The sequence below is a fragment of the Ictalurus furcatus genome, chromosome 3 (genome assembly GCF_023375685.1).
Source record: "Ictalurus furcatus strain D&B chromosome 3, Billie_1.0, whole genome shotgun sequence".
NCBI classification, from domain to species: Eukaryota; Metazoa; Chordata; class Actinopteri; order Siluriformes; family Ictaluridae; genus Ictalurus; species Ictalurus furcatus.
The window spans coordinates 17077491-17098228 of NC_071257.1; the positions used below are offsets into that span (position 1 = coordinate 17077491).

Below are 20738 nucleotides of genomic sequence, written 5' to 3' on the forward strand. Positions count from 1 at the left end.
AGCACATGTCTTTGGACTGAAAATCTGATATAATAAAAAGCAGCTTAAATAAATCCGTGTCTTAGCTATTATTTTGAAATGACCTCATTTGGAGATAAAAGATACCCTAATTGAGGAAACATTAGCATACAATCACTATACCATACTCAAAGACATTCAAAGTACATCTTTCACATCTCTACACAATTCATGTTGCCATAGACTCTATGGCAACACGAATTGTGTAGAGATGTGAAAGATGTACTTTGAATGTCTTTAGCCTCAGTGTACGTAAACCTTTGGCCTCAACTTTACCATTAATTTTCAGTTTCAGAACATTTATAGTTCAATGAATCAAGACTACTGTATAACAGAGTCACCAAATGACACCATAAAGCCACGCTTACAGTCCGACTGGCATGGAGAGAAGGTTTCTAAAATGAGAATACATACCAAAGTTCTCAGGCTCATCACAAATCTGTATGAGAACAGTTTAGTTATTTCAGTAACGAGACACTGAACTGTGTTTTCAGCGGCATCTCAAAACCACACAGGAAATCTGACTAGACTAGTCTTAGCCAAAGTGCTTTCCAAATATCGAACTTAGGTTGCATACAGAGACTCAGATGTTGCACAAAGTGGACCTTGTAGTATCATATTTCAGATCTCTTCAAGATTTCAGACATTTAAGAAGCCTTTATTTTGTCACATATACATTACAGCACAGTGAAATTCTTTTTTTTCACATATCCCGGCTTGTTAGGAAGCAGGGGTCAGAGCACAGGGTCAGCCATGATACAGCACCTCTAGAACACATAGGGTTTACGGCTTTGCTCACATTTGACTTTTCATATGAAGAATGAAGACCCACCTCTTCACTGAAAAAAATTATGACCATTACTTTGCTGAACTAATTCTTATGTAACAGGATTGTAGTATCCTTAGACAATGGAAGTATTCATAGGCCTATTTGGACTAGTGTAAGGGTATGTATTTCCGTAGAGACTGTCTGCTAGATAAGATTGTCTGCTAAATGCTGTAAATGTACCTCAAGAAATTGTTTCTAAGGATATTTTAGGGCCATCGAATATTAAGACTCCTAAAAGGTTGTGTCCCGGGCTTATTTAATGCAATATTTGATAGGTTTGTGATATTACTGCTCAGAAATTTCAGTTCCACGCAAAAATAAACACAAACACCACATCTCTTAAAAGATTTCCATATTTTGAATTGGACAAGAATAAGTAATATCTAAATGTTTTGGAGTAAAATTATTTGAACGATTATAAATCGTTATCCCTATGTGGCACTCATATCTTTGAATATTAATTTATCCAGTTGGTTGATTAAGAAGGTACTAGAAGTTGTTACCATTGGTGGATTCAGTCATCAGTGTCACTCCTATAGGTTATTTTAGGGTTACTGTGGAAATTAGTAGACACAATGTGATATGAGCTGTTAGTATCTGATGGTGTTGGTGGTGTTGGTGGTGTTATACACGTAACCAATTAGTAAACAAAGTTACGCTGCAGTTTGCCACGCTGACCTCACTTGGTACCAATGAAAAGTGTGAGAGAAATACAGACATGAAGTCAGGGAAAAAGTTTAATACACAATGAATGAAAGAAAGAGGGCGCAAAAGAGAGAGATTCTTACTTTGAAGAGTTCGCCCACAGGTTTGTCCGGTACGTTGAGAACCCCCAGAGAGCTGGCCCTCTTCATGCTGCTTCCGAGAGAGCCACATGCAAGCACACTGTCAGTCAGGTCAAAGGGCAGGGTGAGGGGGGGGTGTGTGTGTGGAGTGTATGGATGGCTGTGAGGCACGGCTGTGCGTTTGTTAACCGTATTAATGCAAGTCACACACAGGTTAGGGTCACTCTACAAAAGGATGTGATAGGTCTACTTAAAATGAACACAATGAAGCAAGCAGTACTGTGTATGGAGCGTTATTCATATACTGACACAATGCCGAAGGACGAGTGTTTACTCGCTTAGGGTTAGAGCAGACATCGGACACCAATGACCTTTTCACAACTATTACACCGTTCAACCTCATCTAAACATATTTACGTTCACACCACTGCACTGCTTTGTCTTTTAGCTTAGCAATGCTGCAGAGCCACTGGGTAACACCCTAACTGGTATAATAATGTAGCCATGGGTACACTGGCACCGAAAGAGCACTCCTAATAAGAGACAGACACAATCAGAACCACAAAACAGCTCTGAACTGGAGCTGAAACGACAGGAGAAGAAGAATGTGTGGGAGAATTCAAGAAAGACAAACTGAAATTTACAGCATGGCAAGTAGAGGAACCGAAGAAGAGAATCAAAAGCCAGGGTGAGCAGAAAACATGAAACTAAAGAAGGAGTGAGAACGTGAGATAAAATGGAGTAAGCAAGCATGCTGTAGACACTGGATTTGCATGGAAACGTTTATTCAAATAAACAGTATAACAGAAAGCACTTTACATACCAAAAGGAAACCATGCAAACAAAATGAAAACATAAACAGTAAGACAAATATAAAAAAAAATAAAAAAGAGTAAAAACAATTATTTAAAAATAAATTAAAACATAATGAGAGTGCAAAAAATTAACTAAAAAAGGAAACAGGTTTTTTTTTTTCCTGGGTGACCATACTGTACGGCACACATATGCACAAAAACACTTCGATTCGTTACTCTGGAAGTGGAATTATGGTCCTCCGGAAAGAAAAAAAAATACCCTCATACATTATTCAGAGGCTGCTTCCTTTTTCAGTTTAATAAATAAACACCAGAATGTTACAGAGTGAAAGGCTGACATTAGCATTAAGTTAGTGACATTTTGGCATATCATGTTATCACTTGTATGAGTGACAGATGTAACAGGACACATGAGAGCATCAGCCAGCAAGCTAGTCTTTCAGTATAATGCACTGGAAACAGTTTTCCATTTTCTGTATACCCAGGATATACAGGTCAAGCAAGTCAACCCTTTCATCCATTAAGAGTGTTTAGTAGAGCAGGAGACAGAGCCAGAAATGGTAATGTATACATGCTTTAAAATATAAAGCTTTGTTCATTTTTACATCCACCCAGTTTTGTTCTGTCACAGTTCCCTGAAGTTGTAATTTGTTCTTTGTGGCCTATAAAAACACAGCTTCTTCATAAATTACAGTATAAAGCATGTGCTGTTTACTCATACCATATAGCATTTCTACTCATCTGTACAAGTCTGTATAAGTCTCCAGGATTATTTGTTTTTCTATTTTTCCTTGACTCAATCACATTCCCAACTCCGTCCTCATAAAACTCTATTCCCATGACACATTTGTAATAAACTTTATTTAATTCCCTGAAATCCTCTGCTTCATTTCATTCATTTCCACTACATTTAGTTCTATTGACATCTTACAACACTATTTTGGTTCCCTTCACTTCCTTGGTCCCTGGCCATTCAATACTCCCCAACATGTTCGTACTCCCTTTCAGTTTAAAGTCAAGTAGGGGGGTCAACTGCTGCATCCACAAACTAGCCCCCAGCAGGGTTTAGTAAAAACCTTAAAGTCTCAACCTATTACATTTGTTTCACAACAATGCACCAGTCAATATCAGTGTTTGGTCCTACCCAGGGTCAGGTCCGTAGCTGGGTAGTTTGGGGTGTTGGGAGGTGAATAGTCTGAGAGGGAAGTGGGGTAGTAGTGATAGTTACCCAGGATTCTTGGGTTCGTTTTCTCGTGAGCCGCCTCCTTTGAGCTTGCGGACGAGTTTCTCACTGCTACGGCGAATTGAGGCTCGGAGTTTACTGAAGGAGCCGCTGCGCTTTAATGAGCCTGAGCCATCCTGCAGACAGAGAGGCTTCAGTGTTACACACACAAAAAAAAACCCACTCACATTTACCACAAAGCAGTGCACAAGTCTGTCAAACACATGGAGAAACATTTCAAGCAATTACTATGCTGCTTAATCATTTGTTAAACTGTACTGAATTTCTGATGATCATGCTGTGTGCAGGGGTTTAGATCTTCATTCTGAAGTTTCAGCAATAATCTGGTGACCATTTATACAGCTGAACGTGATTCTTGATCGTATCATATTCGCTTCTCATCACACCAAAGCAGTAAGAAGTTCTGTGAATTTGAATATAATTAATATATAAATGTACTGTGGGCAGACTGACAGCTTAAACTAGATTGTAGAGATTGAACAGCAACAATGATTTAATTTATTTTTACAGTATTTATTTTTGATTTACTGTTGATTGCACAACACATGAATTTCCAGCAAATTAATCTCCATTTCACTTTGTGATGCCACATTTTTGGTGATTAGTTGAATGTTTGGCACTAATCCGGTTTGGTTTACCCCTCTTCGCTCTGCTGAAGTCTTCTCTGTTTTGTGCCCTGAGCACTGCTCCTTATCCAAACAGCCGAGTAAGGTGTGCAGATGCAAGGGAAATGGCCGAAGATATACAAAAAGGACATGTCAAGAAAGTCAGAACACCGACACAGAAAAAATTGACCACCACCTCCAAACTAATGACAATTAATCAGACACATACATACACACACACACACACACGACAGGTCAAGTGGTGAAAGAGATATGCACATAGATACGGAAATACATACAAGGAAACAGGCAAAGCTGTGGTAAGCACACAGTCAGTTTATTAGCGTTAAGAAAGACAAGATGCAGCATCATCAGATAGTAGTAAGAAAAGAGGTGCATACAACTCCCAAAACATATCCCTGTTCATTTCATTCTTCTTCTTCTACTCATCCACTCCTTACATTTTCTCTTCCTACGTTTCAGACACCATATACAGGACCTCATATTAATGATCATTAAGTAAGAAACATTAAAAATGGGATGAGAACAATAGACAATACTAGACACTGCAGCTCAAAGATATAATCATGCTACTGTACAGGGAGTTCCTGAAAAAAACAAAACAAAACTGATTTCTAGTTTCTTTAGAGACAGACGGGAGTGTGAGAAGACATGAATCAGAAAGGGACAGAAAGTGAGCATCACTGTAAGGGTCACTGGGTAAACACAGATCTGTACATCACACATCACAGATCTCATGAAGATACTTAAATGACAGAAAACCTGCCTGCTGCCAATGCTACAAAGGGTCCTCAGAACTAAAGTTAAAGCTCACTGAGGTGCCTGGCACAAGCAGAGAGTCCTGAATGACAGACAGAGACATAAGACTTGTACAAGGGTATACGAACAAGATTTGTGAGTCCAGCAAAATACGCTTGAGGTGGAAGGAGGAAGTCCATATTACAACAAAAGCAGTAGGACACAATTTCTCGAGTCCCAAGTGAGTCATGCTTATGTGCTGTGTGGCAAATTTACATTTCCATAATTTCTTGCCATGGGTTATTATATCATGTGAACGTCTGCGTGGACCATCAGATTATTACGAACATGCATTATCACTGTATAAACTATATTAGTCCAATAAGATTTTCATTCTGGTGCTGTGTGGTAGGGACCACCTCCAGAATTTGAATTCTGCACAGCTGGATGTTGACTACATATAAGAGCAATGCAAGCAATGCCACAGCAGTGTTAAAGGAATAGCTCAACCAAAAATGAAAATCCTGTCGTCAATTACTCACCCTCAAGTTGTTCCGAACCCATAATACCTGTCGTTCATCTTCAGGACACAAATCAAGACTTTTATGAATCCTGGTAGATTTTTGTCCCTCCTTTTGCAATCCATATAACCAAAACTTTCAAGTTCCAGAAAGTTCATAAATGCATAGATCTCCGACGTGCATTCACGGGAGAACCACATCATGTTCATTTTTGGGTGAATCATCACTTTAACACTGCACAAGTACTGGATCTGATGTAAAATGGACATTAGTCACAAATCTGTACAAGTCAGTTAGTAAGAGTGTGGTATATGACACAGACTGAATTTTAGATTGACGGACAGATACACAGACAGTAAAGACAGATAACAGATCAAGAGGCGTTAGGATCGAGGAAATAAATATAATAATTATACAGTGCCACAATTAAGTCGGCTCTGACAATAGAGAAAAAGCCAGGACTGGCCCCACACAAGACTTGTTAAAGCATATCTGAGCTGCTTTGGCCAGCTAGAGCCCAGATGCAGGAGGATGAAGAAAGGAGCCAGTCGGAGAGAGCAGACGGAAAAGGGCAAAGGTGCAGAAGGAGGTGAGGCGAGTGTCCATCATGCAGAAGGTAAGTTCTATAACCACAACAAGGCATCTGGAGTTACACCTGTACAACCGCACAAGAGACAGGCAGAGAGAGAGAGAGATAGAGAGAGAGCCAGACAGAGAGAATAAAAGAGGAAGTAGTGTGAGTAGGCAGGGGGAAAGAGAAAGAGATTAAGAGACTGCACAACAGGAGTTCCAACAGCATGTTACATTAGTAGAGATTAAAAGTATAAGAGAGATGGAAAATGAGTGGACCAAACACAGGACACAAGAAAGGAGGGTGGACTAATATCAGACAGCAGTCGCAATACATTAGTCAGACGTGTGAGTAACAAGCTGTGCAACTACAGGGCAAAACAGCTACAATGTCCTTAAAAAAAAAAGAATAACACCTTGCAATATTATAAAAATTAAAGTGTTAAAATATATATATATATTTTTTTTTAGAAATCGGTGAAATTAATTTTAAAAAAGCAAACAAAAAAAATCTCTCAAGTTAGTGAATATAACTATACATCAAGTGTAATTTATACATTTCAGCATTTGAATACCTATTCAACATTGCTGTAAAACCATATTTCTTTACGGATTATGCCAAGTCAAAAGCACAAGACAAGTCCTACTGGGGTTCCCTTCACAGCTTTACTAAATAGTATCTCTTCTTCTGGCCTGAGCAGACACGAGGACACAACACCACAGAGAAAAGTAACACCACAAGCTAACAAACCATGGTGACGTGAAACAAAGGGGAGCAGCACAAAGAAAAAAATAAAAAGCAAAGAAATGAGAATGATAATGTCAGGAAAGGATTTAAAAGACTGGCTAAGATGGAATAGTGGCAAGAAAAACATATGAATCAGAAGACATTAATATAAATATTATAGTTCAATAAGCAGACTGTTGACCCACTCAGCACACACACACACACACACACACACACACACACACACATACACATACACACATACACACATACACACATACACACACACACAAGCTGAACATCACACTTAAGAGAAGTACAGAACACACAGCCCATGCCAGCGTATTGTGTGTAACCTTAACATGAACACCCTGCTGAATGTGTATAAGTTTGGTAGGCGATGAAGGCAAACATACATTCTGCTTAATTTGTGTCTGACAAACATACAATTTAATTTAGTTTGTTAGTCTGTTAGATATTATATTACAAGCAGACAAGGACAGATATTGCTACAAGAAAAAAAAAGTTAAGAGAGAGAGAGAATAAGTGTGTGAGAACAGACTCTAACCAGCCTGATGGATGCAACTACAGTCTACAACAGTCCTGAGGGCAGGATGTTTATGGAGAGGAATGCTGAGTGATTGATTTGCTGCTGTTGCTACAGGAGCAGAACAGTTCAGATCCAAGTTTGCACAGAGACTACAGCAGAGGTATGAGGGTCAAAATAGCAACTAAGAAGCTCGTTCAGCTTCTTCTAAAGGCCTTCTACGAAAAAGAGTTGGTTAACAGTGTGGCATTTTAGATCATACATGTGTAAATCTTATATTGTTTCTTACCGATTGTAGTGTCATGAATTTGCCATTGTTTAACAAACCCTGCATTTATTATTATCATCTCGTAACACCAGAATACACATTGAAAAAGTCTAACAGTGTAACCCTTTACATGAAAGAATGATACACATGAAGAATGAAGGCTTTCTAATTTCAACCTACAAGATGTAAAAGTACATTTACTTCTTTCCTTCAGTAAATGAACTTTATGTAATAATTAGTATTTTAATATGCCAGACTGAATATACAAATGGGTTAAAAAGCTCTATGCACTGAATGAAGAATCATTAGGAGAAGAAATCACTGTGGTTAAAGTGAAACTACTATAGTAAAGCTCTACAACAAATCAGATAGTCAGTTGTATCTCATCACCCAAAGGACCTATTTCATTCAGTGAAACCTAAATATTAATAACATTAAGCAACCATCAGTACAAGTTCATGAGAAAATTTTGGTTTGGTCCACTATTATACAGGTCTATCCAGGATTTCATGATCGCACAAATTAACGCAAAATCAAGAAAACTCCACAATATTCAGAAGAGCTTGCAATGTTTGATAAATTACAGCAGATTTTCCCCGGGGCCAAACGCGTCATGTGACGTCATCACAACGTGCATTCAGTCTAAACCCTCTTTGATTCACGCGAGTCGAACATGAGTACAGCTAAAAGGTCTCGTTTACCAACAAATATCACTGCAAAGGCCTGTGCAAAACAATTTTGGGCAATTGCAATTTCACCAATTCAAGTAGTTTTCTGCAAAAAAAGCACACAAAAAACTCCATAAGTTGCATCACACACTTTGGAAAAAGCCACAGAAAAATCAAGCATTTTTGGCCACAACAATCGCATAAAAACTCCACGAAATCCTGTACAGACTGATAATAGCATACTATACGTTTAATATGTCTACTGGCACACAGTGCATCTGTCTGATGTGCATTATGTATTCCTAACTCCTAATGCAACAGTAATGACAGGAAATATAAGAAATAATTCTTCCTCACTTGACCATAAATAAATAAATAATATATTTTTATATATATATATATATATATATATATATATATATATATATATATATATATATATATATATATATATATATATATATATATATATATATGTACACACACACACACACACACACACAGTATCTCACAAAAGTGAGTACACCCTTCACATTTTTGTAAATATTTGATTATACCTTTTCATGTGACAACACTGAAGAAATGACACTTTGCTACAGTGTAAAGTAGTGAGTGTACAGCTTGTGTAACAGTGTAAATTTGCTGTTCCCTCAAAATAACTCAACACACAGCCATTGATGTCTAAACCACTGGCAACAAAAGTGAGTACACCCCTAAGTGAAAATGTCCAAATTGGGCCCAAAGTGTCAATATTTTGTGTGGCCACCATTATTTTCCAGCACTGCCTTAACCCTCTTGGGCATGGAGTTCACCAGAGCTTCACAGGTTGCCACTGCAGTCCTCTTCCACTCCTCCACGACGACATCACGGAGCTGGTGGATATTAGAGACCTTGTTCTCCTCCATCTTCCGTTTGAGGATGCCCCACAGATGCTCAATAGGGTTTAGGTCTGGAGACATGATTGGCCAGTCCTTTAGAAAGGCAGTGGTCATCCTGGAGGTGTGTTTGGGGTCGTGCTGGAATACTGCCCTGCGGCCCAGTCTCTGAAGGGAGGGGATCATGCTTTGCTTCAGTATGTCACAGTACATGTTGGCGTTCATGGTTCCCTCAATGAACTGTAGCTCCCCAGTGCCGGCAGCACTCATGCAGCCCCAGACCATGACACTCCCACCACCATACTTGACTGTAGGCAAGACACACTTGTCTTTGTACTCCTCACGTGGTTGCCGCCACACATGCTTGACACCATCTGAACCAAATAAGTTTATCTCGGTCTCATCAGACCACAGGACATGGTTCCAGTAATCCATGTCCTTAGTCTACTTGTCTTCAGCAAACTGTTTGCGGGCTTTCTTGTGCATCATCTTTAGAAGAGGCTTCCTTCTGGGACGACAGCCATGCAGACCAATTTGATGTGGTGTGCGGCATATGGTCTGAGCACTGACAGGCTGACCCCCCCACCCCTTCAACCTCTGCAGCAATGCCAGCAGCACTCATACGTCTATTTCCCAAAGACAACCTCTGGATATGATATGATGCTGAGCACGTGCACTTAACTTCTTTGGTCGACCATGGCGAGGCCTGTTCTGAGTGGAACTTGTCCTGTTAAACCGCTGTAAGGTCTTGGCAACCATGCTGCAGCTCAGTGTCAGGGTCTTGGCAATCTTATTATAGCCTAGGCCATCTTTATGTAGAGCAACAATACTTTTTTCAGATCCTCAGAGAGTTCTTTGCCATGACATGCCATGTTGAACTTCCATTGACCAGTATGAGGGAGTGTGAGAGTGATGACACCAAATTTAACACACCTGCTCCCCATTTACACCTGAGACCTTGTAACACTAACAAGTCACATGAAACTGGAGAGGGAAAATGGCTAATTGGGCCCAATTTGGACATTTTCACTCAGGGGTGTACTCACTTTTGTTGCCAGCAGTTTAGACATTAATGGCTGTGTGTTGAGTTATTTTGAGGGGACAGCAAATTTACACTGTTACACAAGCTGTACACTCACTACTTTACATTGTAGCAAAGTGTCATTTCTTCAGTGTTGTCACATGAAAAGATATAATCAAATATTTACAAAAATGTGAGGGGTGTACTCACTTTTGTGAGATACTGTATATATAGTGCATCCGGAAAGTATTCACAGTACTTCACTTTTCCCACATTTTGTTATGTTACAGCCTTATTGGATTAAATGGATTAAATTCATTATTTTCCTCAAAATTCTACAAACAATACCACCCTAATGACGTGAAAGAAGTTTGTTTGAAATCTTTGCAAATGTATTAAAAAAAAAAAAAGCACATGTACATAAGTATTCACAGCCTTTGCCATGACACTCAAAATTGACCTCAGGGGCATCCTGTTTCCACTGATCATCCTTGAGTTGTTTCTATAACTCGATTGGAGTACACCTGTGGTACATTCAGTTGATTGGACATGATTTGGAAAGGCACACACCTGTCTATATAAGGTCCCACAGTTAACAATGCATGTCAGAGAACAAACCAAGCCATGAAGTCCAAGGAATTGTCTGTAGACCTCCGAGACAGGATTCTATTGAGGCACAGATCTGGGGAAGGGTACAGAAACATTTCTGCAGCATTGAAGGTCCCAATGAGCACAGTGGCCTCCATCATCCATAAATGGAAGAAGTTTGGAAACAGCAGGACTCTTCCTAGAGCTGGCCGTATGGCCAAACTGAGCGATCGGGGGAGAAGGGCCTTAGTCAGGGAGGTGACCAAAAACCCGATGGTCACTCTGACAGAGCTTCAGTGTGTCTCTGTGGAGAGAGGAGAACCTTCCAGAAGAACAACCATCTCTGCAGCACTCCACCAATCAGGCCTGTATGGTAGAGTGGCCAGACGGAAGCCACTCCTCAGTAAAAGGCACATGACAGCCCGCCTGGAGTTTGCCAAAAGGCACCTGAAGGACTCTCAGACCAAGACCAAGACAAAGATTGAACTCTTTGGCCTGAATGGCAAGCGTCATGTCTGGAGGAAACCAGGCACCAGTCATCACCTGGCCAACACCATCCCTGCAGTGAAGCATGGTGGTGGCAGCATCGTGCTGTGGGGATGTTTTTCAGCGGCAGGAACTGGGAGACTAGTCAGGATCGAGGGAAAGATGAATGCAGCAATGTACAGAGACATCCTTGATAAAAATCTGCTCCAGAGTGCTCTGGACCTCAGACTGGGGTGAAGGTTCATCTTCCAACAGGACAACGACCCTAAGCACACAGCCAAGATAAAGGAGTGGCTACAGGACAACTCTGTGAATGTCCTTGAGTGGCCCAGCCAGAGCCCAGACTTGAACATCTCTGGAGAGATCTGAAAATGGCTGTGCACCGACGCTCCCGATCCAACCTGATGGAGCTTGAGAGGTCCTGCAAAGAAGAATGGGAGAAACTGCCCAAAAATAGGTGTGCCAAGCTTGCAGCATCATACTCAAAAAGACTTGAGGCTGTAATTTGTGCCAAAGGTGCTTCAACAAAGTATTGAGCAAAGGCTGCGAATACTTATGTACATGTGCCTTTTTAGTTTTTTATTTTTAATAAATTTGCAAAGATTTCAAACAAACTTCTTTCACATTGTCATTATGGGGTATTGTTTGTAGAATTTTGAGGAAAATAATGAATTTAATCCATTTTGGAATAAGGCTGTAACATAACAAAATGTGGAAAAAGTGAAGCGCTGTGAATACTTTCCGGATGCACTGTATAAAACAGACAGAGCCTGACTAATCCCAAATTTAAAAATAAATGCTCTTTATTCAGCTGAAATTATTTATCGTATCCCTAAAGACATTCTGTTTTTTATGGATAGTGATTTTATCTAAACATTAATGCATCTGATTTGTGTGATTAAACCAAAGAACCAAAAAACTTTCCTCCAACAATAAAGAACTTGGATGCACTGTAGCCTTCACCCCCAGTACTTCTACTGACCTATTCAAACCGAACACCTTAATGTGTTCTGCACAGCCATTGAACAGTGTGTGTTTGTCTGAGTAAGTGTGTGTGGCTGGGCAGTGTGTGCTGCACTTACCCCATTCCATTCGACGCTCATACTCACTTCCTCTCCTCCATCTGGGCCACTCTCGTACTTCACCGTGTCAGATATCAGACTCTCTCTGCTGCGCTGCTTCTCCCGAGCCTCTGGATCCCCCAGAACCTCCGCCACACGCTGTTTATGGGTGGAGTCCAGACCCTGCAAGAGGTAGGTAGGTAGGTATGTGTGGATATATAATATATGACTTACAGGCATGCCTTTCAACTCCCAATAAACATTTTAATTAATACACAAATTAGTACATTGATACACAAATGACAAAGTAAACCTTTTTTCGGGAGCGCATAGCAGCCTCCTCCAGAGTCTCAGCGGCCTCAAACTTGCCCTGCCGCCTGTACAGGGCACCCAGGTTCTTGAGTGTGGTCGTTACAGTGGGGCTACAGGGAATACATGGAAGAGCGTATATAAATCCTGATCAGAGCTAAAGCTGCAGCATTATATAGAAAATACTGGCAATGTGTCAGATATTAGGAAATCCCTTCATTAAAATTTTCAGAAGCTCACAGCAAACAACCACACAGTTTGGCAAATGTGGATATGGATTCAGACGTGACTAATCCCACAGACTGCCAAACACAGTACTCTACCATGGTACCAGATGATCAGTCACCTGGCTGGCTTTAAAAAAAAAAAAAAAAAAAAAAACACCTTCATGTACAACAACAAAATAATTCTGACCTGTCCACTTTGCAGGCCTTGTACCAGCCACCGTACTCTACGAATGGGGAGCCATCTTTCTGCTTCCCCTGAAATATTAAACAAAATCATTTACAACCATCATGATATTCTTTATATTCCCAAGTGGTAAATTTTCACTTCTCCTCACTTTACTCTGTTCCTCTCTCTCCTCTGCATGCATCCAGATAGGCTTGTTCTCACCTGCACAAACACAAAAAATGAAAACACACACATTCCAGATCAAGCAACCACTGGAATAAATAGGTTAATCTTTTGGTTTACATGCAGGAAGTTTTCTTTTAAAATCTGTTCATATGACTCAATTACACAATTACCAGAACTCATTCTAAAGCCAGCAACAGATAACATCTTACCATCTACAGAGCCAAACTCCCTCTCATGAGCTCGTGTGAGGATCTCTTTATAGAGAGTCTCTGCTTGCTTAAACTTCCCTTGCTTCAGATAACATGAGGCCTGAGAGAGAAAGAGAGAAACACAAACACACACACACACACACACACACACACACACACACACACACACACACACACACTTTCTTATTAATGTTGACAGCAAAAACACAGGGGGCATTGCCTACAAGCCTACAAATAGATACAAAGACAATCATTGATGTCAAGTTACTGACAGATACTCCATCTGCTCGAAAAATGTATATTTGCAGTGAGAGTTAAATATACGTGGTTGAGTTTGAACACCAGTGGTCTCATTTATCAAAGCGTACATACAACAAGTTCAAATTTAGTTTGCAAGACCCGCCAGTAAGGACTAGAAAAATTGCATTTATCACAAGTGCATATGCACAGCTGTACAGAATGCACAATGATAAATCCTACACATTCTAAATTGCTCTGCTTGTGCACTGACACACTTGTTTACATACAGAAATGCTCCCAAATTGCCATAAATACTCAAAACCTCTCTTTAAATGGGGGATTTCAGCACTATTTGCATGCAATCTATTGGCATTATTACATCTGGAAAGCCTGCAATTGTGTGAAAATCCCTCATTATTGCGGTCTATTTGCTGCCTTAGTTGGAAATGTAATGTATTGCAGCATGAGCAGACGTGTCAGTATTCGGCTCATAGTTGGATGGGAAATGCCAGACCTGTCTCAAGGTCCCTGAATGAAACTTGCAAATGGCTAAAACTCTAGAGTAACAAACTGAGTGTGTATGAGGATGCTACTTTTGTGATGCGTTTTGGTGGCCCCTCCAAAATTGGGCTGAGACGTTGGCAAAGGTCAAATTATATTTCACTGGACAAACAAAATAGACTGATGGAGCCACTAATTAGCAAAGATGTTCCTGCGGCTCTTAAAAACACGTTCCCTGCACATAGCTGTGTGTCCCAAATCATCAAGCAAGGCAAGAACCACTATTGCCTGCAACAATCAATGGATTGTTTTTACTTTAAATCTGAGTCACTGGTCTACAGCTTGCTGTGAGTGAGCACCGTCAATTATGCTGACATGACTGACAATAAGTGAGATGGGAGTTTCTCATGATCAGTTTACACATAACTCTTTTCTACCACTGTGTTTTTATTTATATGCATGGTCGTGAGTAGTTCTATATATACACACATACACATCAAGAATAATAACTTGGTAAGTCACATTCTTTGCATAGAAACATGAGTAGAAACGTTTGGAGAAAGGTGTTCATGCATAGTTTACACTCAAAACTAAGCACACTCATGGCTGATAAATGAGATCCCTGGGGCAGTAAAAACAGTTTAAAAACAGTGGCATGGAAGTCACCATACGTAGACCCATGTGCACCATGTGTGAAAGCGATGTGATCCTGTAGACGGACATGGAATGACCTGAATGTCCAAAGTTCAAAATGTCACTACAAGCAGTGGCATGCAGTGATGCTGAGAAAAATGATCTCTTCTCATTATACTGTATAGAGTCAAGCACTAGTTACATAAAGGAAATAAAATGCTGCGTGGAGGACACACACTACCGGTCAAAAGTTTGTAGACCATCGACAGAAATGTTTCTCATGATCTTAAAAATCTTTTGATCTGACAGTGTATGATTAAATGTTTGAAATCAGTGTTGTAGACAAAAATGTAATTGTGCCAACATATTCATTTCTTTCATTAGAAAACTAACATTTTATTTACAAAGAAATATTTTTAAAATGTATTACTTGGAGCGAAATATTCTGAAAAGCAGTCAATAAGTGTCCAGTGTAGGTGGGAACTCCTTTAATACTGTTTAAAAAGCATCTTGGGGAGATTCCTCACGAAATCGGTTGAGAAAATGCCAAGAATACATTTCTGGAAATTCTAGGCAAAAAAGGTGTCTACTTTGAAGATGCTAAAATACAACATTATTTAGATTTATTTTGATTTTTTTTTTTTTAATCACAACATAATTCCATTTGTGTTATTCCATTATGTATTATATAAATAAAAATAAAGAATGAGTGTGTCTAAACTTGTGACTGGTCATGTAAGGGAATGAATTGCGGCAGATTCACTGTGGTTTTTGTATTAGCTGTGATAGTTAACTACTACAAAATTACTACAAAAGCTACTAAATACAAAGAACGGGACTGATGGATTTACCAGATTGTTTTTGGTCTTGGCTACATTGGGGTCATCAGGGCCCAACTTGGTCTGATAGATGTTAAGGGCTCTCTGGTAGTAATATTCCACCTCGTCATATTTGCCCTGGTTCTGACACAGCAAAGCCAGGTTATTCAGCTGCTTTGCCACATCGGGGTGGTCTTTCCCTAGCACCTGTCAAACACAAACACAAACATTCAGATACTTAAAAAATGACTACAACAAATGTGCATGAAGAGAAGCTACACTGCAAAAAACACAACTGCCAAGGTAAGAGAGAATGACAATGTGTGGACATGCACACGGTAAAGGGAAAAAAGTGAAGGTCTCCAAGATAATCACCATGTAAAATAAATGTATTACATAATATTCTTATCCCAGTAGCCACCCTTTATTGGTCAGGTCCACCCTTTATTGCATAGTGTACAAGCCTAGACAGCTGCAATTTTAGCCCAGCTATCCTAACTCCTAAATCCTAACAGAGCTTTATTGAGGATAATATGCATTAAAGATAAAGATTGTTATTTCTCAACTGGGCAGTACATTTTGCACAGTGTTTTTTTCATCATTAAAAACAGTGCATAATTATATACACAGTATTACCCCATCAAAACGTGATGGTTATGCCCATTCCAGAGTCAGAAAATGCTGTATTAATATAATACGTGTAAATAAGTGTAAAAATGTATTGGGCATACTCGTTGCAAGAAAAAAGATAGTGCTTAAGTCTGAATGGAAAGCTGAAATGACACTTAACAGGTCTTTACATTCAGGAACTTCAAAGATCGTAATGTTCAAAGACTGTTACTATAATGCAATCACACCAGGTCTATTTTATTATACAGGCACCAAGCTTATCATTCTCCTGCCTTTATAAAACACAAAAAGGAAACACTTTAGACGTAGAATAAGAAATCATTTTGTTACCTTTTTTGTCTTCATTAGAGAACAGTGGGATAACCAAATGAGCTCTATAATGCCCTTAAATATATGCCAATAATAATAATGTGCCACGACTTGTGACTTTCTCCACTGAGTTCTATACACATTCCCAGTAAACTTATTCATACATAATCCTTATCTAATTACAGCATCGGGAACAAACAATTTCATTAATTCTTATACCCCAGACAGTATGTTCATATGATTATTGTAAAAGAAAATACATTTAACATTTAACATTTATCCAATCAACAGGTATTAACGTCAAATTAAAATTTCTTCTTCAAATACACTCCTGCCCAAATTTTATAGATGATTTACTTCTAGATTAGTGAGTCTACAATATCTGTACCATGAAGAAAATGGGAAGAACCATCAATTACTCCCAGTACTTCTGGATACAGATCTTGAAAAACACCTTCCACACAAACAATATCACCAGTTTATATCGCATACAATAAAAAGAAATCCACAATGCATACTATATGGCACGAAATAAATAAATATGTTTGTGTATATATTACACACACACACACACATATTTTTTATATATATATATATATATATATATATATATATATATATATATATATATATATGGGTTTTATTGAGTTTTAAGGAAATTTGCACACACTGCATAGAAATCACTCCTACCCACCTTCTCTCTGATCTCCAGTGCCCTTTTACATAGTGGTTCTGCCTCTTTGTATTTCCCACGTTTACCATAAAGGACAGCCAAATTATTTAGTGTAGCAGCCACCTAGGACAAAGACACACACACACACACACACACACACACACACACACACACACAGTCGAATAAAACCAACAACAGCTCTCAGAACAACAAAAATCAAACAACTGTTTTGATTTGGGCCAAATATTTGAAGTCATCAGAGCTCACAGGAAGTGAGTCAGTTCTGACCCAAGATCACCAACATCGATTCAGTCCCAGTGATCTAATCTAAACACATTAACAGCCCACAGAGTCTTTGATAATCATCCTTTGATTGAGAGGTGCTCCTGAACCCCATGCATGTGTGGGACAAAGTAAGTGGGTTGCAAAAGAAATAGTGAGTGAGACAGAAAGTGAGGAACAATTCTAACCTCTTTTATACACAGTAAGGATGCAGGCCCTGGTGAAGAGCCACACATAAACTGGTAAGCACTACCAGCTTGAACATACACAAATTCTGCTGCCAATAACGCATTCTCTCTCCTTACTTTGCCTAAGGTTTTCCCAAAACACTGTCAGTTCATCAAAAACCTTTTGTGTAAAATAACAGGTGCTACATAACCCCCACACACACACATACCGCAGGATGGTCTTTTCCCAGTGTTTTCTCTCTGATATCAAGTGCATCATTCAGAAGGTTTGCAGCCTCTTTGTACTTATTCTGATCCCTGAGAAAAGAAGGAGAGACAGATCCAAAGACATTTTGACAACAGGCTGCTAAAATCACTGCTATGACCTTTTTAAGAGAGCCTTCATACTATAAACACAGTGATGTGACTACAGCAGATTACTTTCTTAAGTTATGAACAATGGACTGACAGCTCTAAGGGGTAAAAGTTATAAAAGATACCAAAAATAGAGCTTTTATTTTATTTGACCAATTCTGTACGGTTTAATCGGCCATCTTTGAATTTATTGAATCAAACGGCTGTCTACCTTTTTTTATTCATTTGCATTTTGTTCAGCTCAGTTGTATCAAATCCAATAATTTTTTGTTATTTTCAACAGGTGCTCGCAAAAGACTCAGAAGCACATGTGTATCTCTAGAGGTCAGACCTGTAGACGAGGGCAAGAATGTTAAGCATTGTGGCGACATCAGGGTGGTTGTGACCCGAGGTCTTCTCCAAGTCTTCCAGCGCCTGTTTACACAGCGGCACGGCTACCTCATAGCGGCCTTGAGAGGCGTACTGGATCACCAGGTTGTGCAGGGTTCGGAGCCGGGCTGGAATCTCATAGCCTCCCTGCTGAGCTGCTGCTACAGCACTGCTGTGTGGGGGCTGGACTACAGAGACAAAAATGAACAGAGACAGACATAGTGAGACAGTAATCTTGGTGCCTTAAAAGAAGAAGAAGAAAAAAGGAATCCTCTAAAAATGTAAACAGGGTACATATTTCACACTGGAGTTAGGCTTGACCACAACAAATCTCTATAAAATATTAAAATGCCACAATAACTATTGAGGGTTACTATGATTCTATTATCTTACCAGACCTACAAACGTTCAAGCAGTTTCTGAAGGAACACCACAATTTAATGTTGGAGTATGCAGTTATGAGTTATTGCTAAAAAACAACAACAACAGCAACAAGAAGCAGTGCCCCCCCCCCTCCCCCCCAACTTCACAAATAATGTTAATGATAATTATAAATGATAAATACAAAATGATTAAATAAATTTTTTGCTCTCCTAAGGAGGAAGACCAATTTTGTTTGGCAGCACACCATCAAAAAATGGTGTACTGCACAAAAAGAAAGGCACCTGAAACCAACTGTAAAATACGGAGGTGGACTTTTAATGCTTTGGAGCAGTTTTGTGGCTGGAGGTTGTGAAGATCATGAATTCTGATGAGTACCAGGATTATTTCAGTCCAAAAACCTTGTTGCTTCTGCCAGGAGATTAAAGCTTGGCCATAGATCTTTCAACAACATAATGCCCTTAAACATACATCCGAATAAACAGAGAAATGGCTGCTAGAAAATTCTGAAACTTCAATCTAGTTTTCATTTGTAGCTTATTGAAAACTTGTAGTCTGAACTGCAGAGTCTAAACATAATATAAATGCTTTTAAAATGTTCTGCATAGGGAACAGTCCAAGATCCCTCAGGAAAAAGGCTCAGTGCTATTATGATTTCCGGGGGTGACTTCATCAAATATTAATTGTGAAGGTCTCAATGACTTATTAACCAATACCACACAGTCAAAAATCTCCTACTTAAGAATATTGTTACACAAGATGTTTTGTGTTTAAAAAACCTTAAACAGCTTCCCCATATGTTTATGCTAAAAATACTCATTTTCATATGAGGTGCCAATAATGATATATTTTGCAAGATGTGTCCTGGTTTTCATGTTGCAAGAGGGAGCTAATCTGAGTGTGTTCAGGCAATCAGTCCGCATCTGATAAACCATAGTGTCCATCTGAATAAAGGACTATCTCCATGACCCAGCCCACACACCCCTTTCATCTGCACTCCACAGTTCGAAGCAATTAATCAACCAGAAAAAAAAAAGGAAAAAACACAGACAGAGAGACACTGCCTGTAACAAAAACAGTTTTACAGTTGACAAAATCATACTTCTTTCTCCCCGTATGCTTACAAATACAATATCAATTATCTATATCTAACATCTACATCAATTATTTGAAACTGATACTGTTTGTTGACTCACAGAATAGACTCATTTAATTACTAAATTTGAGATTCTTTAACTGTTACAGTTTTAATTAGAACAAGATCTCCAAGCGGTGAGAAGAACTGGAGAAGAGGACACGGATACTTACTGCCAGAGGCTGACTCATCCTGATCATCAGGGAAAAGATCATCCAGAGTCTCCCTGCTCGAGTCAGAGTCTTTGTCATCCTGAAAGAGAGAGAGCAGAATATGAAAGATGTAAAGACAGAAAATATAATGGGGAGAAGTGAGCAAGGAAAGAGTTAGGCTTACTGTTGGGCTGAGATCCTGGTCATATTTTTTTAGCTGATTCATGAACTCCAGGTGCTTCTTTTCCTCCTCCAGCTGGGCCACGCTCTGCTCACTCTTCTGCAGCCGCTGCTGTGTGCCTGCCAACTCATCACGCAGCCACTGATTCTCCTGGCACAACCGCCGGACCTGAAACACACAGACACTGTTACACAGAGACCACGAGAGATGGGAGAGAAATCGTGTGTGCATGTGCATTTTCGTGGGCTAGATACCAAGAAACGGAGAACTTGGCTGAGAAGCTAGCTCAAGGAGACACTGCGGCTGTGTCTGTGCATACCTGTGCTCGAAGCTTCTGTTTCTCAGCCTCGACTGCGCTCAAGTGCCCTGAAAGAGCCATCATTACCTGTGGAGTTGAGACATGGTATAG

At 39.5% G+C, this 20738-nt stretch overlaps 1 protein-coding gene across 9 annotated transcripts in view; it reads right to left on the minus strand.

The window, feature by feature from the left end:
• Positions 1 to 20738, minus strand: part of klc1a (kinesin light chain 1a) — a 31801-nt gene that overhangs the window by 4044 nt on the left and 7019 nt on the right. Inside the window, exons 3-17 of one of the 9 annotated variants that reach the window (XM_053621131.1) lie at positions 20649 to 20714; positions 20333 to 20497; positions 20170 to 20248; positions 18443 to 18668; positions 17967 to 18054; positions 17309 to 17410; positions 15709 to 15882; positions 13484 to 13583; positions 13258 to 13310; positions 13110 to 13177; positions 12700 to 12808; positions 12435 to 12569; positions 4329 to 4379; positions 3676 to 3806; positions 1636 to 1732 (exon numbers count right to left, since the gene is read on the minus strand). In XM_053621131.1, coding sequence (XP_053477106.1) covers positions 1636 to 1732; positions 3676 to 3806; positions 4329 to 4379; positions 12435 to 12569; positions 12700 to 12808; positions 13110 to 13177; positions 13258 to 13310; positions 13484 to 13583; positions 15709 to 15882; positions 17309 to 17410; positions 17967 to 18054; positions 18443 to 18668; positions 20170 to 20248; positions 20333 to 20497; positions 20649 to 20714 — 1644 coding nt within the window. Of the gene's footprint in view, positions 1 to 1635; positions 1733 to 3675; positions 3807 to 4264; positions 6231 to 12407; positions 12570 to 12699; positions 12809 to 13109; positions 13178 to 13257; positions 13311 to 13483; positions 13584 to 15708; positions 15883 to 17308; positions 17411 to 17966; positions 18055 to 18442; positions 18669 to 20169; positions 20249 to 20332; positions 20498 to 20648; positions 20715 to 20738 lie in introns of those variants that run through there. The other 8 variants (XM_053621133.1, XM_053621134.1, XM_053621136.1 and 5 more) reach the window with 8 other exon arrangements.